This window comes from Amblyomma mixtum, chromosome 8 (assembly GCF_055824585.1).
Source record: "Amblyomma mixtum isolate Tamu chromosome 8, ASM5582458v1, whole genome shotgun sequence".
Lineage (NCBI taxonomy): Eukaryota > Metazoa > Arthropoda > Arachnida > Ixodida > Ixodidae > Amblyomma > Amblyomma mixtum.
The window spans coordinates 58,703,656-58,717,641 of record NC_143019.1 but is presented as its reverse complement, the minus strand read 5'-3'; the positions used below and the strand labels follow the sequence as shown (position 1 = coordinate 58,717,641).

General features: G+C 50.4%; 2 protein-coding genes across 3 annotated transcripts in view; one reads left to right on the top strand and one right to left on the bottom strand.

Annotated features, from left to right (window-relative positions):
- The window catches only part of LOC149332596 (endothelin-converting enzyme 1-like), a 104,234-nt gene extending 94,898 nt beyond the window's left edge, over positions 1-9,336 (bottom strand). For both annotated transcript variants that reach the window (XM_089558218.1, XM_089558217.1), the window contains exon 1: positions 7,120-9,336. The gene's annotated coding sequence lies outside the window, so the exon portion shown is untranslated. The remainder of the gene's footprint in view (positions 1-7,119) is intronic.
- Positions 9,337-10,404: 1,068 nt separating this feature from the next.
- Positions 10,405-13,986, top strand: part of LOC149332595 (endothelin-converting enzyme 1-like) — a 60,479-nt gene continuing 56,897 nt past the window's right edge. The window contains exons 1-2 of the mRNA XM_089557536.1: positions 10,405-10,794; positions 13,020-13,163. Of these exons, the coding sequence (XP_089413662.1) occupies positions 10,405-10,794; positions 13,020-13,163 (534 nt within the window). The remainder of the gene's footprint in view (positions 10,795-13,019; positions 13,164-13,986) is intronic.

Genomic DNA, 13,986 nt, shown 5'->3' with positions numbered 1-13,986 from the left:
CCCGAAGGCTGCAAATGGAAGTTCCTCCGAAGATGGCGTTCCGTGGACTGCCTGGCAGCGCTGCAACACGCGGTCGCATTCGATTCCTGAAGGCGAAGCTTAAGCGTCTTCCGATTTTTTTTTCTGAGGCACTACGTAACAGTGGCGGAATTACGTCACCACCCTATAGACAAATCAGGAATTGTGTAGTGGCGTGAACGTATTATGTATTATGTGAACGTTGTGTGTTTTCATTACCTGCGTGAGGACATGCGCCTTTGACGTTACCATCCTCTTGACAAATGCATTTTCCCGACACTCAGGCAAAGCCGGGTTCAGTGCTTAACGGTAGGCTTCACGCTGCCGCGTTTAAGTCCATGCACATTGCGCTTGCAGCCAAGTACTCTAGCGGGAGCAAGCAACGTTTGGACGAGATTGGGTTTTATTTAAGAAAGCACTTTATGACTTAATCTGTGTCATGGGGAGATTCTGGGTCCAGGTCCAACTGTTGACTTGCGGCCATCTTGTCTAGAAAGCTATAATATATCTAGAAATCGTAATAATGATGATAATCAGGCTGACTACGTCTACTGCAGCGCAAAGGCCTCTACCATAGCCTCTCCATGGCCGCCTATGGCGTCTCCAGGCCATAGCCAAGGCATCACTGCCATGTCTCGCTAGTTTGCCCTGTCCTGTGTCAGCTGTGGCCACCTTATTCCTGTAAACTTCTTAATCTCATCCACCAGGCTAACTTTCTGCCGCAACCTGCTACACCAGTCTTCTCTTGGAATCCACTCCGCTACCCTTACGGACCTGCGGTTATCTTGTCTTCGCAGTGCATGCTCTGCCCCAGCCAGTTTCTTCCTCTTGATTACGACTAGAATGTAATTAACTCGCGCTTTGTTCCCTCACCAGCTCTATCCGTTTCGGGCCCTTAATGTTACACTTACCATATTTCTTTCCATAGCTCGCTGAGTTGTCCTTAACTTAAGCTTAACCTTTTTCGTTGGCCTCCACATTTCTGTCCCATTAGTGAGCACCGTTAAGACGCATACAGTAAATTTCACAGCTTCTTCTTCTTCTTCTTTGCACCAGAGGTGCCCCGCCAGAGATGTTGATAACTCGAAGACTGAAGCTTATTTCTTCGCACCAGGGGTGCCCCGTCAGAGGCGGTCTCTCGATGAGTTCACACGCAGGGATGAAAAAGGCAATAACTGAAGATTTATATACAAATGTACACAGAATATACAAGTTAGATACAACGGCAAAGAGACAAACAACAAAAAGTGGATCTGGCTAACACTAGGGGAGGCCCCTACTCGGCGTAGCCGAAGATGCATAGCATCTCACCTTAGCGCAGAACCTCTCTTCCAGCTCCGGGGCCCGGTTTTAAAGCCCTAAAGGCCCAGCCCACATTCGGTAACTTCCAATCATGTTGCACTATTAACATGATTGGCTCTTCAAGGACATGGCCAGCCCTCCGGCTTTTACAAGGTAGACGACCCTTTCTACCACAAAATAAAATAAAAACGAACACAAATATACATTCGTGCCAGCACGTGCGCGAGTCGGTACCGCGGGGCGGGTGGTGGTGAAAATATTTTAATGAAATGGTTTAGGACGATGTAGCGGTGGTTGGAGCTCTCAGTCCGGAACCCCATTGGCGTAGGCTGCTGTCCGGGCTCTTTCGTTGAGTTGCTTTTGACTCTTTTCGTCCGAGCTGGACAGAGCTGCCTCCCACCCCTCCTGCGTTGGCTGGTTATTAACAGTGATCGCCTGATTTCGTTGGCAGGCCCATACCATATGGTACAGGTCCGCCTTCTCCCCGCAGAATTTGCATTGTGAGTCAAAAGACTCCGGGTCTATGGCATGTAGTCTTCGTGGGTTGTTGTAAGTGTTGGTCTGTAGCTTTCGGAGATGTTGTTCCTCCCCTTTATCTAGTGTCTTAGCCGGCGGAGGGTAGACCCGACGGGATAATCTTAAGTGCTGAAGTATGTCATTGTAAGTTAGCAGTGGTGTAGGAGGTTCCACGGCATCCGCACTGGGTGCCCGGGGGAGAAATGCTCGGGCTGAGGCATGTGCGCTCTCGTTCCCTGGGATGCCCTGGTGACCTGGTACCCATATTAAGTGTTTGTGTGTGGGTTGGTAGCCACGGATGTAGCTATTTTGCAGGATTTTAGCTGCTAGCGGTGCGACCCTGCCCCTGAGGTAATTGCGATACGCTGTCTGTGAATCTGTGAGAATGTATATTGAGCTAGTGTGTGTTGCAGCTAGAGCAATCGCCACTTCTTCCGCAGCCAGTATGTCCTGGCTAGCTAGTACTAGTCCGTCGACTGTTGTATTTTGGTGCACTACCGCGACGGCAGTCATTCCCTGCTCGGTACCCGCAGCATCGACATAGAACACGCCCTCGCGCCCGCCGTAGTGTCTTTTCATGGCTTCGGCTCGTGCTTGTCGTCTTGACTGGTGAAAATCAGGGTGCATATTCCTGGGTAGTGGAGCTGCCTTGAGTTGTCCTCTCCATGAGGCTGGGATGTCGGTTTTGGGGTCTAACTGTCGGGGGCAATTGATGTTTAAATCACTCAGGACTTGTCGGCCAGTTCGAGTTGTGGAGAGCCGTACCACCTGCGCCGTAAGGTGTGCCTCTATCAGCTCATCGCTCGTGTTGTGCACACCCAGTCGCAAGAGCCTGTCCGTCGATGTCGCAAGAGGGAGTCCCAGGGCCTTCTTGTAGGCAGTTCTGATTATGATGTCGAGGTTTTTTATGTCACGCTTCTTAAGGCGGAGGTAGGGCGCTACGTAGACGACGCGGCTTACAACGAAAGCCTGCACCAGTCGCAGAGTATCATCTTCTCGCATCCCTGATTTGCGCGTCGTTATCCTGGCGATCACCCTGGCGACTTGCTCGCTCACGAGCCGTAGTTTCTGGAGGGCAAGAAGGTTGTTGCCGTTGCTATTTATGTACAGACCCAGCATCTTCAGGGTCTGAACTTCCTTGATGGGTGAGTTGTCTACGCGGATATTGATGGTGTCTTGATTCTTGCGTTGACGGCCGGAAGACTATGAGTTCGGATTTTTCGGGTGAGCACGTTAGTCCACACGCCCGGGCATAATTTTGAACTGTTGTCTCCGCTGTTTGTAGTTGTTCTTCAATCATTCCCATACTTCCCGTGGTTGTCCAGATGGTTATATTATCAGCGTACAGGGCGTGGCGTATGCCTGTACCTGATTGAGAAGAGGTGGGAGATTTAGGAGTGCAATGTTGAAGAGAAGTGGTGATAGTACTGCCCCTTGCGGAGTGCCTCTCGTGCCCATCTTCACTTGCGTTGTTTGTTTTGTGCCGGTGCTGATGTTGACGGTTCTGTCCGTAAGGAAATCGCAGATGTACGAGTAGACTCGCTGTCCACAGTTCATGCTGTGGAGGTTGTTGAGGATTGTGGAGTGTTTGACATTGTCAAACGCTCCCTTCAGGTCAAGTGCTAGAAGCGCTCGGTTACTGTTTGTGTGTGCGGGATCAATGACTTCGCGTTTGATTTGCAGAAGCACTTCATGGGTGGACAAGTGTGCCCGGAATCCAAACATAGTGTGTGGCAGTAGCTCATTGTCCTCAAGATAATTAGAGAGACGCGTGTGGACTGCCTTTTCCATGAGTTTGCCTGCGCACGACGTGAGGGATATGGGGCGCAGGTTTTCGATGCTGATTTTCTTGCCGGGTTTGGGAATAAAGTGTACATTGGCTGTTTTCCATGCTTGTGGAATGGTGCCGGTACGCCAACATTCGTTTATGTAATCCGTGAGTTGCTGCAGAGCCTCCGTGCCGAGGTTGGCCAGAAGTCCGACAGTAATTTTGTCTTGTCCCGGGGCTGTGCCTCGGCGCATATCTGCTAGTGCTGCAATGATTTCCTCTGAAGTGAAATCTCTGTCTAGGTCTTCGTTCGGTTCCCCACGATACTCCTTATTGTAGGGTTGTGGGTCTCGCGCGGTGCAGATATAGCGACGCATCAGTTCATCCACGAGTTCTTGATCCGTGCCTTGAAAGCTGTGTAGGGCTCGATGGAAATTTCTGTGTTGTTCACTCTTCGCTTTCGGAGGGTCAATTAGGCATCGCAGAAGGTTCCATGTAGCCTTGGTGTCTAGGCGGCCTTTGAGGGATTCGCACTTCGTTAGCCAATTGGTGCGAGCGAGGTCCCATGCGTATTGGTCTGCTTGAATAGTAAGCTTGGCTATTCGAAGTCTTAGTTTCCGATTGTGTCTGTTTTTTCCACCGTTTTATAAGACTACGTCTTGCTTCCCAAAGGTGTAGGAGGTGGTTGTCAACAGCTGGGTGGTCCTCCGTGGTGGCGAGAGACTTTGTGAGCTTTTCTTTAAGTCCAGAATGGAAGCCGCCCAATCTTCGTAGCTGGTTATTTTTTCGGATGTGGTTAGTTTGGTGTCCTTCCTGAATGTCTCCCAGTCTGTAATTCTGGCTTTCCCTCGTGGTTTGCTGTGTTTGTTGCTTTCGAAGATGGTCTGCAGCACGTAGTGATCGCTGCCTAGGGTCTCTCCTGTATTGAGCCACTCATAGTTGCGGGCATTGCGGACGAGCGTGAGGTCGGGGGAAGTATCCCGCGTTACGCTGGTGCCGACTCGCGTCGGGTGCAGCGGGTCCGTGAGTAGGGTCAGGGCCATGTCAGCGATGGCGGATGCTAGTTTTCTGCCTTTCGTGTTTTCCTTGGGGTATCCCCACAGGGGGCTAGAAGCATTAAAGTCGCCAACTATAGCTAGGGGAGCTTTTTGGGCTTCTCTTAGGGCTTTAAGAAAGATCACGTCGAAGGCTACGCGGTGCTGTTTGGGGCGACTATATATATTGAGTATATAGGTGCCCTTGCTGTTTCTGTGCTGTGGCAGAATTTTTATGAAGGTATATTCAATGTCACTGTCTAGATTAAGGTCTACAGTGATTGCCGTGCATGATTTGTGGACCAAGATGCATGTCGAGGGATTTGTTTGATGTGTTGAGTATCCTCTGATCTTAGCCTCCATATTCACTTCTTGCAGGGCTATTATTTGCGGCGTATCGGGATGAGAGTCTATGTATTGCTGTAATGTTTCCCTCTTCCGTTTTAGTCCCCTGCAGTTCCACTGTAGGATGGTAAGTTTATGTCTGCGTTGTGGAGCCATGCTGAACACTAGAATCGTGGGTCTCATCATGTGGTGCGCACTCAGGTTGTAGATCTATCTCAGTGCTTAGCAGGCGACGAGTTCCCATTTTACCCTGTAGCTTTGGGCCCTTGTTGTGAGAAACATCTGATAATTCCTGAAGTTTGCGGTCAATTCTAATCTCTTGCGCTTGCATCCTTATTAGAACTGGTTCGAGGTTTTCCATCATGGGTTTAATAACTGATTCGAACATGCTTTTGATTGTCGTCTCGATCATAACTTGTAATTTATTTTCAATGAGGTCTTGAATTGTTCTTTCCAAGCGAGAGATGCGTTCCTGGGTTTGGGGGTGCTCTGTATATTGCGGCTTTAGTGCCTGCGGTGGTGGTGCCTGCGTAGTTGGCGCCTGGAGTGGTGCGTCTGGTGTAGTTGCTTGCCTCTCGGGGGTGCTAGTATCTAACTGGTGTGGAGACGGAGGGGTTAGCTCTGCCTTATCTTCTTCCATCGGGCATGCCTGTTGCGTCGATGGAGGTAATGTGTTGTTTGGATTGACTGCGATGCCTAACTGCTGTTTCAATGTGCTATTTTCTGATTTTAGTTGTTCAATCTCTGCTTTAAGTCGTTTGTAAGCCAACGCTTCGGGGGAGGAGGCAGCTACATCTGCCCAGCTCACCTTGCTGCCGTTGCGTTGCTCCTTGTTATGGGGTCCTGTTGTCTTCTCGGCTGGACGACTACAGTTGTTGTGCGACACCTTATCAGTAGTCCCAGGTCCATTGCTTGAAGAGCGTGAGCCTGGGGGTGCTGAGTTGTTGCTAGAGGACTGGGCCTGGTGGGTCAGTCGGTCCCCGCTGCTCGATGGGCCTCTGCTGCCGGACCGGTTGCGAAACCTGGATCTTGACCGGTGGTTGACTTCTCCTGTCTTGGGCTTGGTTTTTTGTGATGTTCGGTACTTGTACTTGCACTTATTCGACCCAATGGGATGTCGACCTTCGCAGACCATGCACTTGGGTTGGCAGTCGTGGGATTCTGGAACATCTTGCTGACCGCACTGCGGACATCTTGAATTCGAAGGGCAAGGGCAAACATCCGCCCGGTGTCCAAGTTTCCCGCACAGTGCGCAGGCTGGCGTTGTTTTCTTGTATAGGCGTACTGGAACCGCGTCACCGTAGTAGAAGACGTGAAACGGAACCTTTCTTCCTTCAAGCGTGATGGCCGCCACGTTGGAGGAACCTAATTTTCTCACGCTCACCACTGGTGCGTCCGGGGAGCGAAGCGCGTTCGTGATGTCTTCGTCGGAAACCCTCGGGTCCACTTGTATGACTCCTTTGCAAGTGCCGTCGGAGGGGCGGAGGTAGGAGTACACTGCCTGTGCCTTGTCCCCAAGCTGAATTTCGTGAATTGCCAGGATCTTTCTGATTATTTGGGCGTCTCGCACCCCGACGACGATGATCTTCTGTTCCCATATGGGCCAAACGCTGAGCTCGGCTGAGCCCTTGTCGACGCCAGCAGGAATGTGCAAGGCGTTTCCGACCACGTTGCTACCCCTGAATTTGCTGAGATCCAGCGTTCCTTTAGGTTTGATTATGATCACTGCATCTTGCTTGTCCAGACGCGGCTGCGGAGGAGGCTTCCAACGCTTGACTTGCGTGCGGGGCGTCTGCTGCAGTGGCGTATCCCCTGCCGCGGTGACGCGTCCATCTGGCGTTCGACCTTTCTGCCGTGCCGAGTGCTTGTCACGGGCTGATGCGCGTTCCCACTCTTCTATCTTGCGTTGGATAATCGCCTCCGTAACCTTGTCGAAAACTGCGGTTTTCGCCTGCGGCATGGTGACAATCTGCATCCCCTCCGGGTCGTATCCCATCAGGGTCGTCATGGTTTGCGGCAGAATTTGCCCGCGGAGCCGCGGCGGGCAGCTGAGTCGTGGCCTAACTGTTAGGCTTAGCAACTCGCGCGATCCGCTTAGTCTTCAAATTCGCGAAGGATTTGAGAAAACGGTCCCACCTGAACAAGGGTGGGTGGTCTCCTCGTTGTTCTGGAAGTGTAGCCAGATGGTGTCACAGCGCTTCGGCAAATGCTTCGGGAAAGGATCATAAAATTCCGCGGAGCCGACGTGAGACAGGTCCGCTCTTCCCGACTGCTGAGGCGCGTCTCCACCGCGGGGCGGGGGACACCCGTGCTTCCCGGAGCGTTCGCGAGCGGCCGCGTTCCGAGAAAGGAAACGCTTCGCTTTGAGCGCTCCCAGCCGCGTTCCGATGGCCCCGCGTACACTAACGATCCCTTACACGCCCTTCCCAAGATTCTACAAAGGGCTCAAATGCCACTTTTAGAATTATAACAAAGGGATCGGTACGGGTCACATAACCACCCTGTGGGTGACATGCCGCAGCTACACCAGCACTGACACGAACAAAACCAAAAACAAAAAATGCACACGGGCACCAACACAACATTACGCAAAATGCACACTTAAATACACACAGTGGCATGCCTGCCGTGCGCCGTGACACAGCGTCCAAGTTGGTGCGTTGCACCCAGTTCACCAGCATGCACACCCGCGTCCTGCTCGACACACACACACCGACACTCGCAACTAGAGCGTTCAGTAGCACTGATACGGGGTCCGAAAGCGGCCACGCGAGCCTCCTTGGTCGCACCGAGCGTCCCTGTGTGAGTTCGAGCCACCACGCGTCTCAACCGACACGATCAACGCCCAATGGCTACTATGCTCATTAGGCCGGTGCCAGAGCGGGGCAAGAATTCAAAAATTGCTGCCCTCCAGGATCGAAAACAACGTCCTGATCCTCGATAAGTCCAAATACTTCAGCACGCGACGCACTTGAGGGCAAGCTTTCTCCGGCGCGCCGGTTCGAAACGCGTACTGCGTGAGGAACATAGTCCCTGTCCAGCCTAATCATATCAGTGCGGCCACTTTTGCCACACGTGATTTGGCGTTCTGCAGCACGGGACGTACTGTTCCCCGCGCCGACTTCCACCGTGAAAGCCACGCATCTGCCTCCTGTTACTCTGCCTCGCTTGGAGCCATTTGTACCTTTACTGCACGGGCAAACCTTGAAATTGCCGCTCCGCGCTTGATCGGCGCTTGCCGGCTTCGTGACATAGTCTGAGGCTGCATGAGCTCCCTCGCAGTCGCTTGATCCGAATTTGTTTTGTGGCAACTCGCCACACATTTCATTGTCCTCGAAGGACCTGGTGGGACACCCGCCGGGTGCGTTCAACAACTGCGCGGCGCTCGGTCCAGTCGGAACATCAGGCCAACCTTCGTTATTTGCCTCGGATGGAAGTTTCCTGGCGTCAATAGCGCTACGGGACACTTTATGCCCTATGCCTGACACAGTGTGCCGCTGCGGCAACGCTTGACTTCCTTCTTTCACTCGCTCGCCGATCTGGCGTCTGTCTTCACTGGTCGTTTCACGCTGGAACAACTGCTCTTTTTCGCAACTTGCCTGAGACCGAGTTTTTATTCCGGAACTCGCGCCCTCGTCCCTGGTCTTATCTGGGGTAGAGCTAACCTGTGCAGCTGGATCGTCGGAGTGCGCGTTAACCGCCTCTAACACCGCGACGCTGCGTTCCATCAGGCTGCTTTCTTGACCTGCGACTCCAGCTTCGCAGAAATCGGGCTCACTTTTTTACTTCTGCCTGGCTGTTTTCCTCACCTGTGCTTGACAGGCATATGCCTTTGCCTTCCAGCACTGGCGGCCTCTCCGCTCGGGACTCGGAGCAGTTCTCCCTGGCTAGTTGACTAGCTCTCTTAAATTCTTTGAGCTTAGCCAGCTCGAGCTCTAGCTGCTGGCGCCTTGCTTCTAACGCCTGTAAATCCGGAGGTTTTTCCTCGCATAGCGGCGCCTTTCCTCCATTCACTTTTGCAAGCTCTGCCTGAAAATAAGCCAAGCGCGCCTTCGCCAGTTCTACTCGGTACTTCACATCAAGTGAGGGCCGGCTTGGATAGCTTTCCATACCGCCTTACGTACCCCTCAGCTGTCCTACCGGCTCGAACACAGGGACGTGAACAATGCGACGAAGGAAACTCACAGTTTCGATGCGTCGATCCGCATTGCCTGCTGCTTGGCGTTGCAGTCCACCGCCACTTTCCCCGGACGCTGCGATGAGCTCTCGCACGCCGCTGGTCCTGTGCACGTTGTCACTTGCTGCGGCCCGCCGGTGACCGTCAAGTTCTCGACGCGCAGCTTTCCTTGACCGGACGCAGTTCCGCGTCGCTGGACTACTGCCGTGGTTCTTGCGTCCTTGTCACCGTCTCTCCGCAGGTCCTTTCTCGAACGCTGCTGTTTGCTGATCGTCGCCTTTCCCCCTGCCTTCAGTCTTCTTCCTGCGCCGTCTTCCGATGGCCGCAGGATCCTGTCGACTGCGCCAGTAAATTTCACAGGTTCTTCTTCTTTGCACCAGAGGTGCCCCGCCAGAGACGGTTGATAACTCGAAGACTGAAGCTTATTTCTTCGCACCAGGGGTGCCCCGTCAGAGGCGGTCTCTCGATGAGTTCACACGCAGGGATGAAAAAGGCAATAACTGAAGATCTATATACAAATATACACAGAATATACAAGTTAGATACAACGGCAAAGAGACAAACAACAAAAAGTGGATCTGGCTAACACTAGGGGAGGCCCCTACTCGGCGTAGCCGAAGATGCATAGCATCTCACCTTAGCGCAGAACCTCTCTTCCAGCTCCGGGGCCCGGTTTTAAAGCCCTAAAGGCCCAGCCCACATTCGGTAACTTCCAATCTTGTTGCACTATTAATATGATTGGCTCTTCAAGGGCATGGCCAGCCCTCCGGCTTTTACAAGGTAGACGATCCTTTCTACCACAAAATAAAATAAAAACGAACACAAATATACATTCGTGCCAGCACGTGCGCGAGTCGGTACCGCGGGGCGGGGGACACCCGTACTTCCCGGCGCGTTCGCGAGCGGCCGCGTTCTGAGAAAGGAAACGCTTCGCTTTGAGCGCTCCCAGCCGCGTTCCGATGGCCCCGCGTACACTAACGATCCCTTACACATACATTGTATACTTTTTTCGTGTTGGATATTAGTATTACCGCAATCCCACTAAAACAATCATTAGAAGCAATCCCATATGTTTTCCATCGTTTGAATAATTTCAGGTTTGGTTTATACATGTAACCTAACCAGAACCTCGAGTTCCCCACTGTGGTTGGGTCGTGCAAACCGGAAGAGCTTTTTAAGCATGCACATTTCGTCTAAAGCCGAACTGGGCGTGCCCTTCCTCACTGAAAATAGTCTCTTCTTCCATGTACTCAGCTAAGAATAAGACCCGGAGGAGCCGACGACCCACGACGCCATATCCAATATACACATGGTGGCGAATTTTTACTACCCGGACAACTAAACGGTGGACAAAGTACACGGGGTCCCGAGTACCGGACTGGACTCTCGCAACTACCACCACTGAACGGAGGTCGACGGAGTACACGGAGTCCCCAGTACCGGAGTCGACTGCCGCAACTACCACGACAACGGTGAGGACTTCTACCCGCGGCGGCGGAACGGCCTCTGCGGATGCCCTCCGGATAGCCGCACGGGTGATCAACGAGTCGCTGTCCTGGAACTACCCGCCCTGCGACGATTTCTACGACTTTGTCTGCAGAAAATTCGAAGGAGGCATTAGCGCGCTGACCAAGGTGAGCTATCTCGTGGCTTAGTACATTTAGAGACGTGTGTTTCTCAGCCGGCGCTATCCGTTCGTAGAGGGGCCGTTCAGCGTGTGGAAGTCTACCCATCCTCTCCACCTTTTCCTCTCATTGAAATTCCTTTCTCTCTACCTGACCAAACTGAACTGAACCTGTCGGGCTCAATGTTTCCGGTTCTAACAGAATACCTATTACAAACTGATCTTACGTATTCTGGATTACCATTAGCTCTAGCCATACTCCCGTTAAACTAGAGAAGGAAGCGCAAGGACTCCTCAATAGCGCCCAAAAGGAAGGGTCTTTGTTGTTCAGCAACGTCTCAGCCAGCGACATCGCACTAGCCACGGCCGCTCGTAAGTGTATGCTATAGGTGGAAGGCGGCTGGCCGTGTTGTCTCCCAGTAATTCGGTGCTATTGGCCAGAGAGGCTTTTTTGAGGGGCATGTTCCGACTATACTCTACTAAAACATAACATCCCTGCTGAAAAAAGTTCTATGATGCAATAAACTCATACAGTTTATCATACAAATATCATAGACTTATCATATAAATCATAGAAAATTATCATTCAAATTTCATACATTTCTCAGAAATCGTACATTGATCATAGAGATGCCATAGAACATCATACGAAGTGTATGATATATCATACAGATTGTATGATATTCTATAATTAATGATCTATGAGGTTATTGCATCATAACATTTTATTCAGCAGGGATACGTTGAAACATCTCGACCTTTCCTGACACTGCACAGTAAAGGAAACGCCGGTAACTTGTAAAGCATATAGGCCTATTCATAATAGTGTGCCGTAAACATAATGAAGAAGAGTGCTAAGACCAATTAGCAATCTCATTAAACTATACTCTAAACACGAATGGGCTATGTGTAAGTAACAATGGAGCAAGCCGTCCTCCAGCGCAATCCCTATTAGGGGCGGTGCCGAGTAGTAGATTGCGATTACTAAATGTACGAAATTCTCGCTCGTTGCACTTTATTAATACTTTCATTGCAAAAAATAGCAATTTGATGCAGTTAGCAATGAGAAAAGACTCTTAAATGCAGCACTAGAAATGTTTAGCTTATAAAAGAGAGAATTTCGAATGTTTCGAAGAGAACTTCTTTTTGTTTAGCCGTAAGTATTCCTTATTTTTGGTGTTGGAAATGTACCCTAGGTATATGACAGCATACCTTGCCCCTAAAAAGAAGTATAGCACAGGACAGCTCACTCTCGTTTTGCTCTTATAGAGGCTAATTCGTGTTTAGGGTGTACCGCACAAAATGAAAACATTTTCACGAGTGTACGTAAGCCGACTGTTCTTAAGTGCTGGTTAGAAAGCCGAAAGCATTCTGTAGCAGATGCAAAGGCTTAGTTAGGCACATTCACATGTTATTTAGTGACTAGAATATGTTCCAAATAAAACCAACTATACACCAATGACTTAGGTTTTCTATCGAATCACATCGATGGGCGTTTCTAGTAGGCCCGTACCGGTTAAGAGCGGACTAATGGTACATTAGGTGGGTTCGTTTGGGGCGGGGTCATTGTTATTATTATTATTGTTAGTTTATCATTGCTGTTTTTTTCTTCTTGCCGTTTTCGTATTGTTAGTGCGCCTTGTCACCCCACTTGCTAATATTGTTTTATTGCACCAGTATTACCCCGCTACATATTCTTATTGTGTACACTTTTTACTGTGGGTCCTACCGCTGTTATGTCATATCTTGCTTTCTGTAGACCGTCCCTCTCTCCCATGCTTCCGCTATTGAGGGTATTCGAAATAAATAAATGACAATATCTAGAATTCAGGCAACGTTCATTGTTATCCTGGTGCAGCAGTCGGCCTCAGGTGGCCGACAAGTTAAATATAATGCTTGCCAGTTTTCTACGCATAACTGAGGCAGGTTGATTCTCGTCACTTACAGTAGCTAACTTGGAAGCTAGAAAGTAGATATAAAAGCGGTGAGTATAAATGATTATAGCGCTGGCCCAAGTATGGCCAAATAGCCTAAATGAATGGGTTTATTACACCCTTACGAAATAACATTCCCCGAATTCAAACCTCCTTTTTGTTCGAACTGGCACTTCAGTCCCGTCAGATAGAAATGTACTGAAAAACTTGCCTTTAATAAATTGTAACGCTATGTTTTAACGCTAATGTTCATTCCCCTTCGAGTCTCAAATGCCGTCGCCTATGTTTTCCCCTCTTGCAGCTTCAACTCTACACGCGCTCTGAGGTCCAAAAATTCCTCCTAAACGTCACTGGAATCCCAGCCACTGGACAGACCGCGGGAAATAAAGCGGCTGCCATGTTCCAGGCCTGTGTCCGCCTCGGATCCAGCCCCAACAACTCTGAGGCACGAGCGAGCCCTTCATTCGCGACAATCGCTTAGCGCTGAGCGAAACTTACATTCTTTTAATGCGATGGCTTTTAGATTCTCGTCGTGAAGTTCCGGTCTCTCTCTAACGAAATTCCCTGATTGGCGGTATTGTCACGCAAACCGCACCTATGGGTCATCCTGATTGGCCGAGACAAGTCCCGTGACTTTGTGATGTCGTCAAGATGTGTCATTATGGCAGGTGGACACCTGGCCACGGGATTGTGTTCAACCTGGCCAACTGTCAGCTGGCAGGTGAACCCCCAAAATTGGAAGTTGGTGCTCGCCCAAAAGTTCCAAAGGACCCCAGAAATTTTGAAAGTTGGCCGATCTCAAGACTGAATTAAAGGGGATTAGTCGACATTCCCAGCTGGAGTAGAGAAAATGAGTAGGTCGGATTAGTATAATGTCATATGATACTCCAGTAGAAGGTGCTTGTACGTTCTAGAAGGTGATGACTCATTCAAACCATATAAGGGCAATGGAACCGATTCCAACCGGAGTTGTGGCGGTAAAATCTCAGGAACAACATTACACACCATAGCAGGCAACCTAAAGGCAGTGTGATTAAGAAGGTCACTGGAGAAGTCACTGTGAGGGTTAGATCGCTCTAGTCAGGCTGTTCGCTTTTTTTACCTGAGCATGGTTCGGCTGTGATGAGTGTAGTACTCTCCGACTTAACAAAGTAGCTAAGCCTTGCGGCAAAACTCACGCAGCTGCTGTGTTCACACAGATTGTCGTTCGCATAGCCAAATTTGTGGCTGCACGGCTGCGTCTTAGTGCAGTTTCCGGCAAACGTTTC